Below are 23,962 nucleotides of genomic sequence, written 5' to 3'. Positions count from 1 at the left end.
AATACTTATTTAAGTATTATATGATATGTAAATACATCTATTATGTATTATAGAGTGTAACATAAAGCAACTGACAAAATACATGACATACACTTGATTCTTTTTCTTTTTATCGCTCCCCTTGTAAAGATGTTCTAGTAAATTCTGCACGTGGTGCACATAACATGTAAATTCAGAGGTAGGATGCTTTGTGACTCGGGGCGAGCCTATGATCTGTGCCAGCTGCTCTCCTTCCATTGACCGAAGCTGCTTTTGTGCTATGGCTGTGGAGCTGAGGAGTTAAGGCAGAGGCCAAAGGGCCCACAAAGCCACAGGGTTGAAACTCAGGACAGTGACAGATGCAATGGAGGGACAGGGGTGTGGGCTGGACCCACAGGTAAAGGAGACTGCTCTGGGTGGGCGGGACAGGTGAGAACAGGTGGGAAGGAGGCTGGGGATTGGGCCAGTGCAGGATGGAGTCAGTTCCTCTCCTTTATTCCTGGCTTCGAGGGCAAGTTCTAACTTGAGTTCCAGCTGAAGAAGTCACATGACATCGGCATGCACAGGGATCGCCGATGGTGGCTCAATGTCTGCCACCGACACCTCAGTGATGACTTACAGGTAAGACGGTGTTTCTCCTGCAGAGCTACTTACCTGCCCCTCACCTACACCTGGGTAATGAGGGGCACATGACTAAGTTAGAGGAACTTTGGGCATTGCAGCCCAGGAACAGGTAATGGGGGAGAACATTGAAAAAGTGTCCAGTGGGCTACTCTGGCATGTCAGCAATGTTCCAGAAGTATGTCCAAATGCAGAGAGGGACACAGCTCTGCAGACCCATGGAGTCACAGCCCCTGTACCCTACTGTCTATTGAGAATTCTCGCTTCTAAAGGTGAATAAGGAATCCTGAACTATTCTGTTATTTCTATTAAAAATCCCTTCCTCCCAACTGTACAAGAAACAGGATGAAACTGTATTTTATGAAGGTTATATTATTTTATTTCCTATATCCCTGTGATTACTCAAGCACAAAGAACTTATTTTTTGTCTCAACCTAAAATTTTCAAAGCGGATATGCAACAGAGGAGTGGAGAGAATTTAAAATCAACTTTCAAAGTTTTTGATACAAAGAGGCACTTGTTTTTTAAAAGATCACAGACGGTTATTTGAAAATACAGCTAGTTACATCTTAGTGCATTAAGTTAAATGTGTTTGAATTAGTGAAAAGATTTTGAAAGCACACACTGTTTTTCTGTCCTGCTTCAGGACAAGAAAAAAAAAATAGTGCTAGGGTTTAAATATGAAACGTTCTGGAGACTCACGTGTGTTACACTTGGTCGCCAGCTGGTGGTGCTCCAGGAAGGTCACTGGGGTGTGTTCTTGGGGATATCTTCTCCGGGTCCCTTCCTGCCTCCCTTTCTGTTACCTGCCTATAAGGAAGTGAGTAGTTTTCCTCTGCCATACACTCCTGTCGCCAAGTACATGGGGCAAAGTGAGCATGAGCTGAACCCTCTGGAACCCTGAGTCAAAATAAATCCTTTGTCTTTTAAGTTGCTTCTGTCAGGTATTTTGGTCACAGCACTGAAATGTAACTAATATGAATAGTCTAGAAATTTGCCATAGTGGGACTGTTAATTCAGGCTCTTCCTGGCTGGAATTCTTCCCCTAGACCTCGACCAACTTTGTCCAGCCAAGATGTAAATGATAAAATCATGCCACATTCCTTCCCTTCCCTTAGGAGACATGTTCGTGACATGGAAGACACCATTTGGGGCACATGTAAACTTCGATTGGGTGCGCTTTATCGTTTTGCCCTTGAGTTCTCATTTTAACATCTGTGCCCAGTTTGATAACCTAGCTTCAATATTTGAGCTCTCTGAAAACATGAGAAATGTCGTCTGTAAGATGACTTCTGGGCTTCTGTCTAAGAAAAGGAAACACATTAAATAGTGTGTGCTCATTGATTCACACCATTGAAAGGTGCCATTCAATCAATGTACAGTGCTCAATGCCATGTTCGCTTTAACGTGAAGTCACTATTTGTTTTCTATAAAAATGGCATGGTGTTTTATGAAAACCAGTAAATGTATATGTGAGACAGTCTTTTGAATACATTTCTGAAATCCTACACATCCATTGCTACATTACTTAAAATGAAATTCGTTTGGGTATGTAAGTTTCACAGTGTTTACTGGGAGATGCTTGTTTCTAGACATGGAACCGCTCTCCAGAACCCGGGGTCGAGCACCTCGGGCAGGGATGGAAGTGAGAGTTGTCATTAAATGGGACCCATGTGCCCATTTCCCTTGTCCTAGCAAGGATGCAGGATGAGCAGGGAAGAGAACGTGCCAACAAAGTGCGCGGTTACTTACCTGGCTACGGCCTAAGAAAGGACACACAAATCAGACCGAGAAAAGGGTTCGAATCTCAACAATAACAAAGTGACTTGCTCAAAGTCATTTTAATTGGGTGTAGAGATAGGAGTAGTAACTAATTTTCCTGAAATCTGATTCAGTACTTTTCATACAATCTTCTTATTACACACAACCCACTTGTTGGAGATGCACTTAGCTAATGCCAACCCTAATCTATGCATGGTATCATAAAATACTGTCATACTTTTATATATACTCCTAACATTTTCCTGTGAATATTACACTTCATATATATGTACATCCTTTTAGATTTGGGTGGGTAAAATTACACAGACTGTACTTAACACAGTTTATCTCATTTTCAATATTATTCTGACCATAAGCAATTTTTGCCCTAAGATCCCTACCTGAGAATCCCATCCGCTCACACACTGTGGGGCTGATGTATTAGGTTAAGACAGAGCTAAGGGTAGGTCACCAATAAATGTCCCAAATGCTCATTATACAGCTGCAACCTCATGGGTCCTACTCATTAGTTTTGTTAGCATTTCTGATCATTTGTTCTCTAAGTCAAAAACATAACCTTGCCTCCTAACTGAATAACATATAACAAATTTATAACCTAATAGCTAGGAGACAAACAAATGAAAATGCCTACCTTACATGTCTTGTATTGTGCCCAATTCACCTAAGCTCAATCAGGTGTCAGAACAAAACATCTAAAAGAACCCTCAGCTTTCAGCCTATAGAGAGCCTTAGTCCTATTTCTTAGGCTAAGTGAAATCTGTGTCCTGTTCGTGTCAGTTAGCTGTGGAGTGCAGACTTTTCACTGGATTTTGAAATGAGAAATGGTTCCTATGCTGAGTCCCAGCATGCCTGGTATCAGACCCGAGTCCCACATTGGGTGGCTGAATGACCCTTGGAAAGGTGGCTGGCATCTTGTCGTTGTACCTTGCATCTGGTCACTGGAAAAGAACTGTTTGCAAATCTGGGAGACCTGCCAGGAGTGGGTGGCTCTGCTCTTGTACAGAGGACTGGGGTCTTTGAACCAGTCACATGGCTCAGCTAAGAAGGTGACCCAATGGATAGGTAGAGAGAGATGCAGAACACATTACAAATGGAACAAATGAGCAATGACTGGTTTCTTGGGTCCTTGTTAAGGTGTTGCTTTATGTTTTTATTTAACTGGAAATATGGAGAAGTCCTTCAGAGTCTGAGGATTTATCCTGCGCAACAAACATCACACACAGCACTGCTCTTGGACATCTCCCTATGGGTTCACACTTGTGGTACGCAGAGGCCCATGCCCTATAAAACTCATGAGAATTCATCGCACTTTACCTTTCGGTTGGTTACGGTGGAAACCACAAAAGATGGGGCACATCTTTTGGATTCACCACTGTTTGCACTGGGGCATTTCACTGCACAAGTTAGTTGCTCCTGTGTCACTGTCTGCTGTTTGGAGATCCCAATAGCAAGGGACCTGCTCCATGTCAGATATGAAGGGGAAGGAGGAAGCAATGAGCCTGAGTTGGGGTGTTGCAGCCTGATGTCAGGGAGACTTGAGTGTCTACAGGACTTATCTGGATTCCATACATAGGTCATGAACAGCTTGGGCCAGACTCCAAAAATTTTAAATCAGAAATTTTTCTTTGGTGAAAGAAATAACTAAAATAAAAAGGGGGGAATGTTTATTTGGTTCAATAGAAGGTTCTACAGAAGTGTTGCTTATATAACAATAAACAAATGTAATATATAACTCCAGAGTTAGGCCACAATGTGCCCCTGACCTGTAAGAGGCTTAGCGTCTAAAACGACTGTTTAGCCACTCTAACCCCAAAGCTTTGTCACCTCTGCCTCACGTCTTCCATTGATTGTGTCCTTTGCCTCCAATCAGTGGTTTCATGATGGTGAATGAGACTCCACCATTGACTTCCTACTGCTCCTTACATTTCTATCCTGGCTCGCCAACATGTCAATACTATTAGTCTTTTCTGACCTCCTACTTTCTTACCCTTCCTTGACAGTCTCCTTACATAAAATGCATATTTTGGACTCTTCTACCATAGAAAAGAGTATTTTGTGACACGTATATATTTTTCCCATCCTTTAGATCATGTACAGTGACACACAGTTTGGTTGAATTGGCGATGTCATTTTAAAGGTTGTTCAGGCCAAGATGAAGTGGGAAGCCAATGAAGGGCAGCTGTGCCTAATTCAGCCAGGCAGGTCACAGCACACCAGGCAATGCCATCAGCTACACCAGGCTGCACTGTTACATCACACTGTAGTTGCTCACAATCTAACAAAAGCAAGGCCCACACCACATTCTTCTCTTCGGTACTTGCAACTTCCTGACTTTTTCTGCTTCTTTCTTTAGAGAGACGCCTTTTAAACCCCCAGAAGTTTCCAATTTTAGCTGTAAGAGCTAGATGTTCTGTGAACAGTCACTTCCATCATGCAGGACCCAAAAAGCTTTTGAGGACACAGAAATACCTGGTCTTTTTCAGCAGCAAATTGCAAACTTCACAGTGTCTAATTCAAGGCAGACTGACTGAGTCAGCATTCTGTCTGTAGTGTGGCCAGCGTGCACATAGGGTTACAGCTTGCTGAGTGCCTTTTATTGTTCAGTGTGTGTGATGCTTAGGGGTGTCGATGTGTTCACAAAGACGGACAGCAGCTACTCCACACTCCTCGGCCATGCTGTCTGTGCAGCTAACAGCCAAGTCATGCTGCCTGCTGAAAATGCAGCTCAGTGGCTGGGGTGATAAAAGCTGACACAAAGGCGCTCCCTGCATTAGCCTGTGTTGATACCAAAAGTAGTGTCCACCCCAACAATGAAAATCCATTTTTGTTACAGATGCTGGTCATATTTTGAAAGAAGGCATACTAGAATGAAAATAAACAGGTACATTGGATCAGGTTTGCAAGGGTGACCAGAGGTGTGAGTTTTGAGTACCTACCTCCCTATGGTTGTTAGCTACCTTCTTCTTTAGGTGAGGACACAGAAAAAGTGGGGGAGGGAAGAGACAAGAAAAAAACCCTACATGCAGTGAGAAATGCAGAACTGGACTAGTGAGTGCAAGCTAATTCAATAATATCTCTCTAGATAAAGTGGATTTTGGCCTACAATAGTCATTGCCAGCTACCTTTAAAGAGGTGACTAAGTCCCAAGATATCATCCCTTACCAGGTGAGAAAGTGCCACAGGGCATTTACTGAAGATCATGGGGAGTGGTGCCTCAAAGCACTGGCTTGTAATCAGCTTGCACCAGAATACCAAGTAGCACTACTTCCTTCTTTGAGAAAGTTGGCTCTGATAGCCTTGTCTACTGTGGCTCACACTTGCTGCTTTCCCAGAAGCTGGCAGCTGTACACCAAGCTAACTGGCAGTCAGTCTGCATCTGAGCCACACTTGGGTGGCACTGCCTGGGGACACAGCTACTTTCACAGCCCATCTTCCTGGTGAGGAACCCAAGGGGCTCTCTTAAGAACGTGGGTAACTAGTGATACAGTTAGGACTTTTCTCTTTCCCATCAGCTCAGTGGATTGTCTGTTCTCACAAAAAGCAACTGGGAAAGTTGTCACTGGGATGTCATTAGAGTTCAGTCAGGGTTGTCACTCTCACTACTTCCTTGATTAGATTCAAGGAATAAAACAAGTAACACAGAGCACCTTTGTTCTCTGGAGATGCAAAATCTACTGTAAAAATCTTCGAAATGTGAATACAAATACAAATCCAGTCATACGCCCCATAACAACTCTTCAGTCAGTGATGGACCCAGCACCTTGTGACAGCACAGCCACCTTAATTTGTGTAAGTACACCATGATGTTTGTACAATGACAAAAACACCTGAAGACACATTTCTCAGAATGAACCTGCTCATTAAGCAAGATGTGACTATATTGGATTTTAAGCAATCTAGTTTGGGAACTGAAAGTTTCATAAAATGTTAGCATCTTGACATCTTGACACTTAAGAGTGAAGAGCTCATGCCCATAGGCATAGGGCTGAAACATATGTGTTAACGTGGTTTACCTTCCAGGTGACCCTGATGCTCCGAGACGATATGGGCTCCAGGTGAACTTCCTGGGGTGGACCGTCAGGAGCTGTAAGGACCAAAAGCCCACAGGCAGGTTAGAAATGTTTTCTAGAACAGAGTGCAAGGTACATAGCACAAGCAGGTGTGGAAGAGGCTTCCATGTGTGGCCCGGAGAAGCAGACTTTCGGCAGTGCTTGGCAAAATCAATTGTTCAGAGTCACCATGTACAATGTTTGCCATGTTTATTTGCTGTTTGGGAAAGTAAATCTTGGGAACTTGTCATTGATTTCCTCATCAGCATGCTTCTGATGACTTAATAATCAACCCCAAATCCTGGGTTTCACAGGAAGCTGTAAAGACACAATGGGTGCTGTATAACTTTGCGTGGTGTGTGTGGGCCCCATCTCTTCCCCTGGGAAACCTTGTAGTGAAGTGGTGTTGGGATTCCTCAGATACTCAGAGTTTTCTACACCTACCAATTAGAACTTTGTGAGCCAAGTATTCTGGCAGGAAAACAAAGTGTGCAACTCACACCAACTTATTTCCAAGGGTTGTGCAACATCACAAGTCACCAAGGAGGAATTTCCTTTTCACTCCAGTTAGAGTGGGCTAGTCTGAGCAAGGAATGTGCTGAGCACAGTGTAGCACTAAGAAATGGTAAGCGTTTTTGCCACCTAAGAGTTTGTAATTAATCTGAGTCATCAGACACACACACCGTGAGAGGAACACTTAGCTATCTCGTGAAAAGTCAAAGCAAACAGTAATGTGAGAGGCAGAAGAGAGACTCCTTGGGTTTGAAAAATATTGTTGGTTCCCTGGCCATTAAAGAAAGGCAAATCAAAACTACCTTAGATTTCACCTCACTCCAGTTAGAATGTACCATCAAGAAGACCACCAACAACACATGTTGGTGAGGATGTGGTGAAACAAGACCCCTCATACACTGCTGGTGGGAATGTAAGCTAGTCCAACCACTATGGGAAAAGTGTGAAGATTCCTCGGAAAACTAAACATAGATCTGCCATACAATGCAGTGATACTGCTCCTGGGTATCTACCCAAAGGAATGACGGTCAGGATGCAATAGAGACACCTGCACACCCATGTTTACTGCAGCACTGTTCACAATAGCCAAGCTATGGAAACAGCCCAGATGCCCACCACTGAGGAATGGATTGAGACACTGCGGTACTTATACACAATCGGTTGTGTGCAGGTAAATGGATGGAACTGGAGAGCACCATGTTAAGTGGAGTAAACCAGGTTCAGAAAGAAAAAGGTCACATGTTTTCTCTCACATGTGAAAGGTAGATGCAAAAGATAAACATATACACAAAAGCAAACATGATCCTATACACATTTACATAGAGAACATGTTTGCAATGGAGGGAATGCTTGATAGAACTCGGGGGAGGAGGGAGAGGAAAGAGAACGAGTGTGAGCACTCCTGAAATACAATGTACCTGTGAAGGACTACGACGGGATGAAATGCTCTGAAACTGTTTAATAAGAGGGAATAGGGGAAAGGGCGAGGAGAGAAAGAGAAGGGGTTGATGTGGCTAAAGTACAGTGTATCACAGCTGAAACGCCGTTGTGAAACCCCTTTAACAATGAATACAGACTTAAAAATGAAGGGCAGGATTGTAAAACGGTCCTGTGAAGGGGTGGGTGTGAGTGGCAACTTTGTGGGGAGAGGGTAAGTGGAGGAGGACAAAGGAGGGTGAATATGGTTATATTTGTATATTTGTATACTTCATGGAATAGAGCAGTGAAACCTGTTGTGACTGTTTTAAGTAGGTGGGGAGGGGGACAAGGGAGAGAGATGGTGGGGTGAGCCTAACTAAGGCACATTGTAAGCATATAGGGAAATGTGGCAATGATTCTCCATACAACTAATATATGGTAATAAAAATGATTTAACAAAAGAGGCCATGTTCTGTACTTTCTGGAACAAATATATAGATGTTTGTTTATATATGTATATTTGCATGTATTTACAGTGTTTTAATACAAATAGACAATTTTAGTTGTATAATAAACTACAGCATATATGTAAAAAAATGTCACGCTGGCAAATTTGAAAGAGCCATGTCTATGGACATGTTGGTGCCTGTGCAGAAGGCCAGCAGCACACAGGGGATGAGACAGAAGAAGCAGTGAGAACAGGCAAATCTTGGTGTGTCAGATGAACAGAGGGGAAAGCCTTAGAGATAAGGGTGCTTTGGGGGAGGAAGTGACCCAGGGAAGGACCATGGCTTCCTTTTTGCAAAGAAAGAGGAAATTTTGAGCAGTACCATGAAGCAGGCATTTGATTCTTCTGTCTGGGTTCAAAGTCTGGCTCTATCACTTTTTAACTGGGTTGTTTTGGCTGGTTACGTAACTTCTCTGTGACTTGGTTTTCTTTTCTATGTAATGGTGTAGAATTTATATCTGCATTGTTATGGAAACAAGGTGCTCAGCCAACAGAGATCATTATAACAATGCAATTATCACTTTATTTTTATTATTTATTTATTTTGGCATTAGTGAGGTTTGAACTCAGGGCCTCATACTTGCTAGGCAGGTGCTCTACCACTTGAGCCAAGCCTCCAGCCCTATAATTACCATTTTGAATAGGAGATAGAAAAGGGAGCTATTTACATCACAAAAAAGAAGAGGTAAATTTGGAGGAGCAACTTGCTTGAGGACAGAAGCAGGAGTAGAGGCTTTGGAGTGAGTAGGACCTGGGAACAGACAGGGAGGGAGGGAACAACCAGGTGTGGAGGCCTTAGGTGACTTATCCATGGAAAAAAGCAGCTTCAAACCTGACTGTCTCTTTTCTCAAACAATAAAATTGTCCCTTGGTATCCTTTGGGGATTGTTCCAGGATCCCTGTGTATACCAAAATCGAGGATGCTTAAGTGCCCCATATAAGATGGCAGAATATTTGCATAGAGCCTACATTCATCTTCCTGTGTAATTAGATCATCTCCAGATTACTTAGAATATTTAATTCAAGGTAAAGGCTGTGTAAATACTTGATATTCTACATTGCTTATGGACAAATGGCAAGAAGGAAAAGTCTTTATCTGTTTAGCACACATGTAATTTTTTTTTACTATTTTCAATCTGAAGTTGCTTGAATATGCAGAGGCAGGCTCTGGAGATACTGATAAGAAGCAAGGCAGGAACACAGAGTGGGAATGTGGAGGAAGGCGCTGTGGGCTTCAGAAATACAATAAAGATATGGATACTTGTGTGGCCTGTGGAAAGGAGGGTGCACTGAACCTCAGAGACCAGACCCTGGGGAGTGGGGACACTTGACTTAGCAGGATGGCGTGGAGAGGAGGCAGCTCCCAGTTCCTAAGGGAAGGTAGAAATGGCTGTTCAGTTTGCTACTCATGGAGAAGAATGGAACTGGATAGCTGCCCATTCCCACGGAGAAAAAAGAGGCAGCTGGCCTTCAGATCAGGGCTGGAGGGACAGGGAGAGAAGGCTAACAGGAATGGCAAGGAGGAAGCTGATTTCCCAGAAAGATCATTTACTACATTTAGAAATATAAATTGAGGGGAAACAGGAATGCCACCATTTCTATTGAGACAAGACTGTGGAGCAAGAGGACAGGGAGGGAGCAGGGTCTGTGGGCTGGTTTTCTAATGCACCTCTCGTTCTCAGTTCTCAGTCTAGGTAATGCCATCCCTGAGGTCTGTTCCAATATTCCCTGTCCTCTGCTTTCTCCACCACTGCCATCATTGGGGCCCTCATGGCCTGTCACAGTCACAGTCACACTCTGCTCCAGCCCAACCTCTACGCTGGCACCACTTTCTACTTTGTTCCTAAACATTAACTCTGGTCTTTACTTTCCCGGTTCAAGGGGGTGTGGCCCCAGAGCACATCTAAGCTTCTCACCTGTCCCAGTAACTCTCCACTCCCCGGACCAAGCCCTGCCTTCCTCTTCCCACTTCCCCAGGTGCCTGAGTTCTTCCCGTGTCCAATGGCTCAGCTGAATCCTGAGCACATCTGAGCCTTTGCCCTTGAGCTTTGGTCTCCTTCATTGGTCTTTTCTGATCATTCCTGGGAGCCCTCACAGCAGCATCTGCCCACCTGGGCTCAGGGACCAGCATGCCCTGCTGTGCATACATTGGCACATCAGTTTTGCATATCTCTTGTCCCCCAGTGGACTGTAACTTGTCCTCCGAGAGGGTAAAGGTCTTTGCAGAAGCCGAGACATGGAGCATCCTTCTTAGCAGGTCAAGGAGACAGCTGAATACCTGGGGAAGAGGCTGCAGTGGTTTGCACACTGCACACATACACACGTGGAAGTTAATTTCCAGAACAGTAACTGAGCAGGAAGCTAGCATCCAGCCCACTGGATAATTATCGTCAGAGCTCTGCCCTTAATTTCTGCATACAGGGTCAAGCACTTCATGTGGCTGAGGAACAGACTTCTTCTCACCCCAAGATTCTGGTGTCATTGAGAAGCACACAGTTCCTCCATCAAAATCCTTCTTGGGAAACTGGAGGGCAAACAGATACACTGACATGCTGGGCTATTTCAGTTTAACTGGGCTCAGCGGGGTTTATTAGGAAGCCGGTGTGTTAGGACTTGGAGGTGATGGCAGGATATCGTCTTATCTTTAGTCCTCAGGGGTGGCCTCAGGTGTGTGGTGGGTGACAGTCACAGCCTTTATGTATGTTACGGTTAAGATAGATTTGTAATTAAAACAGAGGTGCTCATACAGTGTTTACAGAGATGACCACGATTAACATTAAACTGATCTAATCGTGAATCAGGGACAATTTGGCCTTCCGGTGTGGTCCGGTATTTTGTGAAGGCCTCACTGCAACAGGGAAGGGAACAGTCCCTGTCTCCAGGACAGAGCTGACCGCTTTTAAGAGCATAACTCTGTTATATTGGGGCCTATCAGTACTGCAGTGGCTGGTTAATAATTCATGTATTGATCTGCCTGTTCTCCAAAGGAATGCCTTTGGATCTCTCTTCTCTTAAAAAATAAAGTGATGGACGCAATTCAAACAAGCAAAACCCAAACCAAAACACACACAAAACATCTTCGCATACCTCACAGCTGTGACCAATAGAACTAGGAAGGTTTTTTGGTTTCAAAGGGGACTAAATTTTCTACTCTGTTACTAAAACATCATGATAACTTTGTAAACTATAAAAAGAATTAGCCTTTTCCCACAATTTTTGTGTTTTCCTTACAGACAGTGAGGTGTCATTTTTTTCCATAGGTTCTCATCTCATTATAGATGATTTCTGTAAAAATGACAGCCCAAGGCAGGTTGAATTCCTAATGTTAAATACGATAAGAGTTAAACTTAATTAGTTTTTGTTTATTGAATTAAATTTGAAACTTGTGTTGACATTTGACATTTAAAATGTCCTTACCTGTTTCTAAATTGAAGCTGTAATATATGAAGAAGGCATGGGGGTTTTGCTTTTGTTTTAGGTTTTGAGTCTAGAGTAACTAGCCTTTTCCTGGGAGAGGAGAAGGCTAGAAAAAAGGCGAGTAATCTTTTCTACAGAAGTTCAGTAAGGACTATGTTTGTAACTTCTAACACTTTCACAGGTAATAGGCAAGGCAACGTTTACTAATTTTACTATTGGAGATAGAGTGAGAGTGATAGCAGATCACCCACCCCCAACTGCCAAACCCACCATTTCTACCCATGGTTTCCGTCCCTCGTCATCCAAGGTCTAGTCTCAGTCTCTCCTGAGCCAGCTGCTCCTTACCAGATCTTAGGCAGCCCCTGATCCTCTTGCCCCAACAGCCCCTTGTCCCCCAAAAGGGACACTGAGGCACAAGCCTGAGCACAGTATTCTTTCCTCAAAGTATGTTCTCCGCAGGGTATCAGTGTCCGAGCTGCAGCTACAATCCTGGAGCTTAATTGTTTAATTAACTGGTCTGAATCACTTGGTGGGAATCCCTCCCAAGTGTCCATCTCTGGTTTCCTTTTTTGGGGGTTGACTGAGGCCCTACTATGTGTCAGGTCCTGGATAAGGACTGAGGCAAGGACTGTGCATAAAAGTGGGTTCAAGGGTTTTTTTAAAGGACTGAGAAGTTGCCATATAAGTTCATGAGGAAAGCTGTATCTCTGCTGGGTAGGTAGGAGGCAGGTTCTGTTTGGGGCAAATAGTGTTTAGTAAAAATCGAAATGAAACAAAACACTGATGTCCAAGTCAGAAAAGACTGAATTCATTTAATAGCTACTTATGAATACACAGCACACTCATTTAAGCTATTCATTTAACATGGACTATATGTCAAACACTGTTCTAAGTCCTGGGATACAGCAGTGAACAGAGCAGGTACTAGCCCTGTCCATGTGGGAGGAGCCAAAATTAGACCACACACAAAACAAGCCAGCAAATTCCTGGTGTATGAGAATGGTGGGACATCCTAGTTTTTGAAGGGGAGAGTTAAGGAAAAAGGGTGCCATCATGCCATAGTGGGCACTAGGTTGAATTTTAATAGGGTAGCTTTGATAGGATTTATTGATATGATAAATACTTGTGCAAAGACTCAAAGGTGGTGAGGGAGAAGGGAGAAGAGCATTCTAGAACACTCCAGTATGGGTAGTCAGAGTATGCTTTTATATAAGAACAATAACACATCTGACAAAGATAGAGGAGAATGACAACCAACTGCAGATTGGTAAAGGCTTGGCTATAGAGCATGCTTGGTTCACAGGGACCGTTAACTCAGTGACAGCTCTGTCGGAAACCCAATGATTCTCTGCCGTGACCTTTCTGAAATCCAAAGGGTCCATCCTCTGATGGTCTGGGGAAATTCAATGGCATTTCAATGAGATACCCCTAATTGAACTTCCATATTCTACGCACATATTCATAATGCAAGTGTCGACACACAACAATGGGATTGGACTTTGAGCACATGATAAAAGCGAGAGCACACAAGGGAGGGGTGAGGATAGGTAAGACACCTAAAAAATTAGCTAGTATTTGTTGCCCTTAACGCAGAGAAACTAAAGCAGATACCTTAAAAGCAACTGAGGCCAATAGGAAAAGGGGACCAGGAACTAGAGAAAAGGTGAGATCAAAAAGAATTAACCTAGAAGGTAACACCCACGCACAGGTAATTAATGTGAGTCAACTCCCTGTATAGCTATCCTTATCTCAACCAGCAAAAACCCGTGTTCTTTCCTATTATTGCTTATACTCTCTCTTCAACAAAATTAGAGATAAGGGCAAAATAGTTTCTGCTGGGTATTGAGGGGGTTGGGGGGAGAGGGAGGGGGCGGAGTGGGTGGTAAGGGAGGGGGTGGGGGCAGGGGGGAGAAATGACCCAAGCCTTGTATGCACATATGAATAAAAAAAAAAAGTGTTGACAGATCAGCCATCCCACTCTTGGTCACCAGGCACTAAGTGACATGTGACCTTCAGGGTGCAGCTGCTAATGGGGAAGTTGGTCTTTGGTGAGGATCAGCTGTGGATGTGACATGCTCACTGAGACCTGAGAAGTCAGACGTACTTCTGGTCCATTAAGAGGTGATCCCATTAACTCCGACAGTGTCTCCGCTTACTCTCTTGACTTCTCCTTTTTGGGGGGCTAAGGGTTGATGGGGGAGTCCAGAAGAGTGTGCTAAATGGTGTGATCTTTGCTACATGGCTGCCGTCTGAGGTCAAGTGCACTTAAGTGTTATGATAATGCATTCATGCACTTTCACATAAAAACACTGGGTATTGTGGCTTTGGAACAGTGTTATTTTCCAACATTTGGAAGGAATGTTATGTAAATGACCGCATTTCCTTCTTCATGAAGCTTTGCCATGGATGCTGCAGGAATCCAAAACTCAAACTCCTTGGTGGAAAAAAACCTCTACCTCTGCATATTTCTCTCTAAAGGGTCAGATAATAAATGTTTTAAACTTCTGTCTGGCACATTTTCTTGTCCTTTTTTAAGATGTAAAAAGTGTCCTTAGGTCTTGGTTCGTGTGTGAGATTTCACCCACAGGATGTAGGTGGGTTGTTGGCCCCCCAATGAAAGGCAGGTGGGATGCGTTAACTTAGTGTCCACCACTGGGAGTCACTCACTGGCTCTCAACTGCAGCTGATGCTGCCAGGCAGGAACTCAGAACAACCTGAAGTAGAGTAATTTAACAATTGACACCTAATTTTGAAAATTTGCTCAGCCCTAGGCAGATCCAAACCAAAGGCATGCCGGGCCTGATCTGCTGAGTGCTGCAGTTTATGACCTGGGCTGAGGGACTCAGTGAGGGAAACGCATGCACAGGCTCAGACGCTCCTGTGATTGGCTACTGGAGCACTGGTGGGTGCACCTTAAACCTTTTCCTGCCGCTTCGCTTCTTCCCTTGACCTTCTGAACCTGCCCTTTGGTGGTGCCCCAGAATCTGGGTTCCTTCATCCTCACGTGGTGGAAGGGGCCAGTGAGCTCTTTTGGGCTATTTTATAAGGTACTAATTCTACTCATGGGAATTCCATCCTCATGCTCTAATCACCTTCCTAAACCCTACCTTTTGATGCTTTCACACTGGGATTAGGTTTCAACAAGTGAATTTTGGGAGACAGCAACATTAAGTTCATAAATGCAGTGTGGTTTAACCCACCATACATTTTCTCATCACACACACACACACACACCCTGTTACACCCCTTCCAAAGAATATAAATATTCATCTCACTCATAATAACCAGTCTCACAGCTTGGCATACAGAACAGAAAAATATAAGGAACACAAGTCCCCATAACAGCTTAACTCAGGGCACTTTGGTCCATGGAGAAAAGAAAATGTGCCTCAAATGCTATTATAACAAAGACCTCTGCTCTATGATGGAAGTGGGAGGGACAGGAAAGGTAGTGAGTCCATCCACGAGACTAGAAAGGCATCGCATAAGGCCAGGGCCACCTCCAACCTGGCTTTTCCAGGACTTGCAAAGAAAAGGAGACCCAGTGTTTGGAGAGCCTTCCAAAGGACAGGTCGTGGCTGGGCTCTAGGAGGTCACTGAGAGTAGCTTGAAAATATTGGGGGGACCCAGAGGTAGGCACATGACAGATGCTTTTCCTCTGCAGTATGTGGCAAGAGATGATCTCGGTGCTGAAAACTTGGCCACTACATCCCTGCAACATGAGAAGGTCTATAGCTTCCAGAAGCTTTCATCCAAGGATTTTTACTGCTTGAGGGCTTATTTCTTATTTTGCAAGAAGGAGAACAGTAGCAAGGAGAAGGTCTCTCCAGATGGCTACAGCCCCACCAAAGGTCTGTTGGGAAAGTGGTGGAGCCTCTATAGTCACTAACACCAGTTCTACAGAGACACCTTTGAAAAAAACCATTGCACTCCTATGTATGAGTCATGCATGGAAAATGGCTTTTTGAAGCTGGACATCGATCTACCATTTGATCCAGCAATACCACTCTTGGGGATATACCCAAAAGACTGTTACTCCAGAGGCACCTGCACATCCATGTTTATTGCAGCACTATTCACAATAGCCAAGTTATGGAAACAGCCAAGATGCCCCAGCACTGACGAATGGATTAAGAAAATGTGGTATCTATACACAATGGAATTTTATGCAGCCATGAAGAAGAACAAAATGTTATCATTCGCTGGTAAATGGATGGAATTGGAGAACATCATTCTGAGTGAGGTTAGCCTGGCCCAAAAGACCAAAAATCGTATGTTCTCCCTCATATGTGGACATTAGATCAAGGGCAAACACAACAAGGGGATTGGACTATGAGCACATGATAAAAGCGAGAGCACACAAGGGAGGGGTGAGGATAGGTAAGACACCTAAAAAACTAGCTAGCATTTGTTGCCCTTAATGCAGAGAAACTAAAGCAGATACCTTAAAGCAACTGAGGCCAATAGGAAAAGGGGAACAGGTACTAGAGAAAAGGTTAGATCAAAAAGAATTAACCTAGAAGGTAACACCCACGCACAGGAAATCAATGTGAGTCAACTCCCTGTATAGCTATCCTTATCTCAACCAGCAAAACCCCTTGTTCCTTCCTATTATTGCTTATACTCTCTCTACAACAAAATTAGAAATAAGGGCAAAATAGTTTCTGCTGGGTATTGAGGGAGGGGAGAGGGAGGGGGCAGAGTGGGTGGTAAGGGAGGGGGTGGGGGCAGGGGGGAGAAATGACCCAAGCCTTGTATGCACATATGAATAATAAAAGAAAAATGAAAAAAAAATTAATTAATTAATTAAAAAAAAAGAAAAAAGAAAATGGCTTTTTGATTTCCTTCATGCAAACCTCTGCACCAAGACACAGACCAGCTCTGTTTTGTAGCTTTGCTGGAGCTTGTTTCCTTCTTTGAATTCACCAGTAGCTCCTCTGAATATTAAGTGGGAGGTCGTGGGAGGTGGGGGGCTGCCACAATCAGCACCCAGGTAACATATAAGATGGAGCCAAAAGGAGTAGTTTTTTTCATCTGTCTGCAGAGATGCCAAGCAGCACCCTGCAGACTGGTGCCTGGGGCTGTTCACCTGGCCTTCTGGCTGCAGAGTTGCTACCATGGTAACTGTCAGCTGCAGCAGAGGTCTTAGAAGAAAGGAAATACCAGGCAACAACAGCAGTGCTCTTAATGGTCACCAGGGAAGCAGAGGCAAAAGACAACACCAGAAATACAGAGCCACCCCCAGCAAGCTGTGAAGAGCACATAGCATTAGTCACAGGGCAGGAGGAAAGGAGACGCCAATTAGCAACCAAGGGTTATGTTTTGGGCTGAAGGATGGGGGAGGCTTATTTTCCCTGAATGTTTAGCACAGTGGAACTCCGGGAAGCTAGGGAGTTGTTTAGATAAACATTTAACTAGTATTCTACTTTTGCAAGAGCATATTACCACTCATTTCGTACTGATTTCTGGAAATGCAAAATAGTTGAGAGCTTGGGATGGTTTTTCAATGCTCAGACATGTCTGCGTAAGGAGGAAGAAGCATTAGAGATGGTCACTCCTCTGCAGATTAAGGGGAATCATATATTTAAACTTAATTCTTTGAGGAAAGTATTGACTACGCATATTAAGAGGGTTAAAATGTTTCACTAGCCATCCTGATTCTTGGAATTTGACGTAGGAAAATGGCAAAATAAATACCGTAGGGTGCTCTTCCTTATAGTGGGGCTTATAACGAACATGGAAGACAATTGGCATGTCTAGCTCCATGGGACTTGTTAAATGCGCAGTGGGAGATACCATGAGGAATTGGCGAAAGGGACTTCAGAGATACAAGCTCCATGTCTATTCAGAGCACTGTTAATGATGGCAACAGAGAAGGTGGTGGTGGGAAGTCAAGAATGACCTGATTGAAAGTTGAAACAAATCTCCAGGTGACTATGAGTCCACGACTATCTCACTATGGGTGATGGAGAAACCAAGCTTCCAACCGATTCTGATTGATGGCAAGAAAAGAGAAGGTTAGTTTAGGGGCCAGACACTTCTTTCCCTCGTGGGAATGAGCCAGCCACTGGCTCCCTGATTCCTTCCCAGAAGAAGCTCAAGAGCAGTGGTATTGTCCTCTCCTGCCAGCAGGTGGATTTGCCACAGCATCCATTGACCTTGGCCTTTACAACCCAGTTGACTTCATCCTGGAAGCCTAACTGGACTAAGTGCAATGGGCTGTGCATATACTGTGCGGGCCTGTGCGCATGTCCGTGTGCAGGTGAGCACACGTGAACATGTGTATGCATCATGAAACGGGTCACAAAAGTGATTTAAAAGGTTATATCAGGCTGGGCACCAGTGGCTCACACCTGTACTCCTAGCTACTTGGGAGCCTGAGATTGATCGGGAGGATCACAGTTTGAGGACAGTGCAGGAAAATGGCTCAGGAGACCCCATCTCCAAAATAACCAGAGCAAAATGGGCTAGAGGTGTGACTCAAGTGGTAGGGTGCCTGCTTTGGAAGAGCAAAGCACTGATTCAAACCCCAGAGAGAGTAAGAAAAAAATAATAAATAATTAAATAAACAAAAAAATAAAAGATTATATCAACGTGTTCCTAGATAAGCCCTGGTAGTAGTATGGTGGAAGCTGTTTTGTTTGTTTCAAAATGCTTATCTCATGGCTGGGGAATGTGCTCAAGTGGTACAGCACTTGCCTATCCAGCACAGGTCTTGAGTTCAAATCCTAGTATTGCCCTAAAAAAGAATGCTTCTCTCTTATCTTTGAGATTTTTAACATTAAATATGTGTTAATTTTAACTTTATTAGAAAATAGTGATGTAACTAGTTGATAAAATAATTTGGACTCCCCTAATCCCGTCACACGTACTCTTGCTGTTTCCCAGCGAACCCTTCTTCCATCCCTCCACACTTGGACTTCATAGGCCTTAGCCAACCCGGACTTCATGCATCTAAACAAAGGAATGGTAAACCACTTGGGTCTTTGAGTCTCACCAGTCTGTTAGCTCATGCATCTTCTTTTCAAGTATTGGGTATAAGAACCTTGAACAAAATCCTGACTGAAGAGCAATGCCTTTAAGGTTAAAACCAGAGCACTCCAGGTATTTTATAGGGCATAGGATGATGGGAAGCACCCATCAAAGAACACCACCCTAATGGGCAAAAAAGTCTGATTCTGCATTGAAGTGTCTGAGTCCCACAGCGCGAGGCCCTGGCTCCTGAGAGTGGATTCCCGGGCACGTACCTGCCTCGTCGGCCGTGATGGTGAGCTCGTTGCTGGGCTCGCTCTTGCCAATCCGGTTCTTGGCGGACATGCGGATGCTGTAGGTGGAGGAAGGGTGGATATCAATGATGGTGGCCGAGTTCAGCTGAGGGGAGACATCTTTGGTTCTCTGAGCAGAATCCCAGGAGTCTTTTGGGTTTTGTTTTTCAAAAAAGAAGAGATAGAGATGTGAGTTTTTTTCCTCTGCCTTTGAAAGTTCACAAGTAGGAATTAAAAAAAAAAAAAAAAAGAAGGGAAGGAAGAAAAAAATTACACCTAAAGTGAAATAGTAATACAATGTTCCCAGTGTTCGTTCAGAATTGTCCATCAGAGGTGACGTGAAGTCACACACTCAATGTTCGCGCTGTAGGGGACACAGGGCTGCCGGTGAGCTGAATTCAGAGTGGGACCTCGAAGGAAACGTGGAACAGACAACTGGGGGAGACCAGGAAAGAGAGGTGGAGGGAGGCTCACGCCATGGAGCCTCATGACCACGTGGAAGTACTCATCCCATGGGGCAGTAAGACAACCACACTGCAGACATCTCTCCCCCTGCGCCACCCTCCCCAATCCCCCAGCTCTAAAAAGTACTTGAAAACCAGCAAAAGCTCTAGCCATATCAGGCCCATTCCTGCCCAAATAGGATGTGGTAAAATTGAGATAACCACACACCAGCCCCTCTCAACTTGTAGTAAAAATACTGCCAAGTAACACATTGACAAATTGTAATTTTTTGAAATCCTTTAGTACCAAACCATTTGTTGTAAGAATTATTTTTCAAAACAACACCTTCCTAGAACGAAGAACTACATTGGATCTGTGACAGTGTGGACGTGAGGATTAGGGATTCCAGCAAGGAAGAGAAGGTCATACCAGAGTTTGGAATGATGTTGGCTGGGGGCTGGTGGTCATGAGCTGGTGGTTGGTTGTGGAAGAATAGAGAAGCCTCTGAGAGAGCAATGGCCATGATGCTTATAGATTCCCATACTCCGTGTGTCCTTTCCTGAAAGGACAGCCCTTTGTGGGGATTCTCTGTTGCTAGTAGGTTCTAAACTCTCTGAGGGCAGAGGCCATGCTTGCCATTCAGTGCTATGTCCCTGGTGCTTGCTCAGTGCCGGACACACAGTGCACACATACTGAATGCGTGTTTAATACACAGACACCTAAGTGGCAAATCCATGGACATACATCTTGGGAATGGCACCACTCACTTGCCACATGAGACTTTAGGGAGCTGCTCTTTCCCTAGGTAGATCTAAGTATGACAGATTTTGACGACTTGAAGAAAAAAAAAAAAACACATGCAGATTCAAGTCTGCTTTTGAAAGTTTTCACTTCCCGGGGAATGGCGTACAACAGACACTGATATTGATGTTGCAGTTTCAAGGAAAGGTATCCTTTGAGCTGAGAAGACTGGCGGTGGAAGACCGTGACATGGAAAGAAAAGATTGGTAAGAAATCAGTGGGAGGGAGAAGTGTGGGATTCGAGGGATGATGAATGAGGGGAAGAAGTTTATACCAATGAAATAACACATAGATCTTAGCCTGTCCTAAAAAAGAGAAAGCCAGGTTTTCCACAGAAGATGTTTAGGACAAGGGGAGGAACTCCCAGAATTGCAAGATGCAGAGAGACCTGCTAACAGCCCCGGAAGGAAGCGGACATGGTGGTGATTGAAGGCTCTTCCCAGGCCTGGAACTGCCAGGGCCACTTCCACTGCAGCCTGTGTTGATGATAAGAGACTGAGAGCCTGAGGCACATGGCTATCTGCTGACCATCCAAGTCACATGAGGAACCATGGCAGGGAGGGGACAGCTCTGCATCTTGCTTGTCCCACGGAACCTCCACATCTACTCCTACATGTTCCTTTGTCCCAACCCACAGCTCTGTAAAAGAGCTCCCTTGTGACTTAGAAAACCTCTTGATGCTGAATGTGAAACCCCCACTCCTGCCTCCATTTTGGGCCAGGAGACCCATTGTGTACTCTCCTCACTGCCCTTTTTGTCTACAGCCTTCCCCAAACACCGTCAGTCAGGCTTGCATCCTCAGACTCCTGGATTTCCAGGGATGCTTATCTGTTTGTGATTTATTCCTAAGAAGCTTTGTTTTTGCTACATCCTTCCTATCATATCTGAATCACATTTTTTTTTTTTTTTGGAGTATGGGGTTTGAACTCAGGGCCTATACCTTGAGTCACTCCACCAGCCTTTTTTTGTGTTGAACTTTTTGAAGATAGAGTCTTGTGAACTATTTGCCCAGGCTGGCTTTGAACCATGATCCTCCTGATCTCTGCCTCCTGAGTAGCTAGATTATAGGCATGAGCCACCAGCACCGGCTTATTTTTCAACTGCATCCTCCCAGAAGGGCACTGTGTTAGGTATCTTACAAACATGACTTCTGCAGCCCCAAGTCTGTTGGGTACATTGGAAACTTCAGAGACTTTTAACAACTGTGCTTTCAGGCCTACTGAATTTTAATCACTTGATCATGGTGCCCCAGTATCCCAGCCTTAAAGAGTCTTACTCTCTGGGTCATTCTGATGGACAAAGAGAGTCTAGAAGGACTGTCTTATTTGGGTGATCTCTGACAATATCCTGACAAAGCTGAAAATCTTATTTTCTGTGTGGAGGTTAAGGGGCTCAGACTGTCCACAGCTGGTGAGAAGCGGGGCTGGAATTTGACTTTGCCTGTGTCACCCCAAGCTCAAGATCCTTTTCCTGTAGCTCATGACCTCAGGTGTCCTTAGGGCTTTCAGTGGAGACAGATATTAAACAAACAAGTGTACAGGGTGCTATGAGTAGAGAAGAGGAATGGGTGGTCAGGGAAGGCTTCCTGGAAGAAGTGACATTTGAACTGTAACTTGAAGAATCAGTTTTCTATGAACCCAGCCTAGAAATTGCACTCACTTACATTAAGGTGTAGTTTTTGTACACCTATTAGAGGCTTAGGAAGCACTCGTGCATGGAGATGCTGACAGTGTACCTCTTACTGCCTGAGGCTCTTGCTGCCCACTGCTGTGGCACTCCTTCCTCCCACATCTTCCTAACTGAAAGCATGAGGGCCCTGGTGCAGTCTTGGGCATGGAACTGGACCTATGTGTTCTGTGGGCTTTTATCTCTCTGGAGACCCAATCCAACCATAAAAGTCCCTTGTTCCTGGGCTGCATAAACAGCTACGCCATTGACCTGTCTGACACCATGCAGTGTGAAGACTCAGTCCTTGCTGTGCCCAGCTGTATAGATAAGGTGCTTTCTGACTGGCTTCTGCACAGGGTGATCATTTTCTACATTTAAAGATACTTCTGCTGATGGGTAGATTCCTAGATTTCAACTGCTGGTAAATTCAATGCAACAAATATTTTCTACTCCCACTTTGCATGCCAGACTTTGTACTTCCAGGATGGGGTTGGGGTGGTGGTGGTGGTAAAAAAAAAATCAGAGTCTCTGAGTTTGAGAAACTTGTAGGGAAGGAACTGAGATATCTTAAGTGCTGTATTTGAATGAAGTGCTTAAGTATTTGAATGAAGACAGGATTTTAGAGGCAATTTGCTCATAAGCATTTTCATGCAGATCTGAGCAATACGAAAAGCTACCACTTGACTGTATGGCAGGCAATGAGTGACGTGTCTTTAAAAGTAGTCATCAGGAATCCATCAAGTGCTACCTCATGTCAGGCACTAAAAAAATGGGTGGGGGGGGGGAGGGGGAAATAGATCCAGTAGGCAAAGGGAGCCCCCAGGAACATCCAGGCTAGTGCAGGTGACATGTGTTAATTGATGCATTAATTGACACATTAACCAATACACACAGAGGTACATATATGAATACATGTAATAGCACCTGCCAGGAATAAAAGGAAGAATTAAGGAGAGGTGGGAACACTGAAGTCTAGGCAAGGGCAGGTCTAGCCTGTGGATGTGGTAGTCCTACAATTCGTCGATGAGGATAGCAGAAGGGAGGAGGTAAGCAAAGACACACAGTGGATGAAACACAGGCCAGCAGGAGGGTCAGCACAGGCTGGATCCCAATGCCTCCTGTTGAGGCACAGATGGTCACCAGAATCTGGAGGGCAGCAGAGGCCCTGACCTATCTGGGGTAGAGGCTGCCTGGGTGCTGCAGCCCTGAGAACATGGGCAGTCCCAGTCCTCAGGATAGGTCATCCCTGCCATCCGGGGTCTGTTGAGCAGCCCTGTGATGTGTGTCTGTGCCTCTCCTGAACTCTCATCACCACTCTCCAGTTCCCAGCAAAGACTCTGCCTCAAATAAAATGTTTGTTTCAAGACTGTATCTCAGGACTTTTATACTTATTTGACTCCATCCTGACCTATTTCTTGTGTTTTGGTGGTACTGGAGTTTGAACTCAGGGCCTCACACTTGCTAGGCAGGTGCTTTTAAACTTGAGCCACTCTGCCAGCCCCATCCTGACCTATTTCCATCCTGATCTATTTCTTTGGAATAAAGGCAAGGTCATCCTTTCTTCCTAGTGGCCCTGGGGAAGCCTGTTTGTGGTGGCCCTGAAAGACTCTCTGTTCAGGTCAGCACTTGTTGAGTGAGCTCACCCAGGTCACTGAGGCTCCCCAGGCCCTGGATGCTGCTCTGTCATTCTTTCTAGTGACAGTATTACTTGGACCCTCACTCCATGAGGGTTTTCCATGGGCCTTGTGTGTGCAACACGCTCATCTGCCCTCTGGGTGCAACGCTGAGGCCAGAGAGCTGAGCCACCCATCTGCTCTCAGATGCATGTCCAATCCAGCAGTCTTAGTCTCAAACCACTATTCTTGATATGATCCATCTTCTTTTAATCTCCACAAATTCACGGCTAGCCATCCCTTTGCATTTCTGTCACCCCACCCTCTCTGTTTCCTGGTTCTGTCTCTAGAATTCACTCACTGAAACATTCCTCCCTCTCAACC

At 44.6% G+C, this 23,962-nt stretch overlaps 1 protein-coding gene across 5 annotated transcripts in view; it reads right to left on the bottom strand.

Moving 5' to 3' along the window:
* Dscam (DS cell adhesion molecule) overlaps window positions 1-23,962 on the bottom strand; it is a 657,480-nt gene that overhangs the window by 106,172 nt on the left and 527,346 nt on the right. For 2 of the 5 annotated variants that reach the window (XM_074072614.1, XM_074072615.1), the window contains exons 15-16: window positions 19,035-19,202; window positions 6,396-6,466 (exon numbers count right to left, since the gene is read on the bottom strand). In XM_074072614.1, the coding sequence (XP_073928715.1) occupies window positions 6,396-6,466; window positions 19,035-19,202 (239 nt within the window). Of the gene's footprint in view, window positions 1-121; window positions 5,245-6,395; window positions 6,467-19,034; window positions 19,203-23,962 lie in introns of those variants that run through there. The other 3 variants (XM_074072616.1, XM_074072619.1, XM_074072617.1) reach the window with 3 other exon arrangements.

This window comes from Castor canadensis, chromosome 5 (genome assembly GCF_047511655.1).
Source record: "Castor canadensis chromosome 5, mCasCan1.hap1v2, whole genome shotgun sequence".
In the NCBI taxonomy this organism is placed as follows: Eukaryota; Metazoa; Chordata; class Mammalia; order Rodentia; family Castoridae; genus Castor; species Castor canadensis.
The sequence above is the reverse complement of the archived record's forward strand: the minus strand, read 5'-3'. Positions and strand labels throughout refer to the sequence as shown.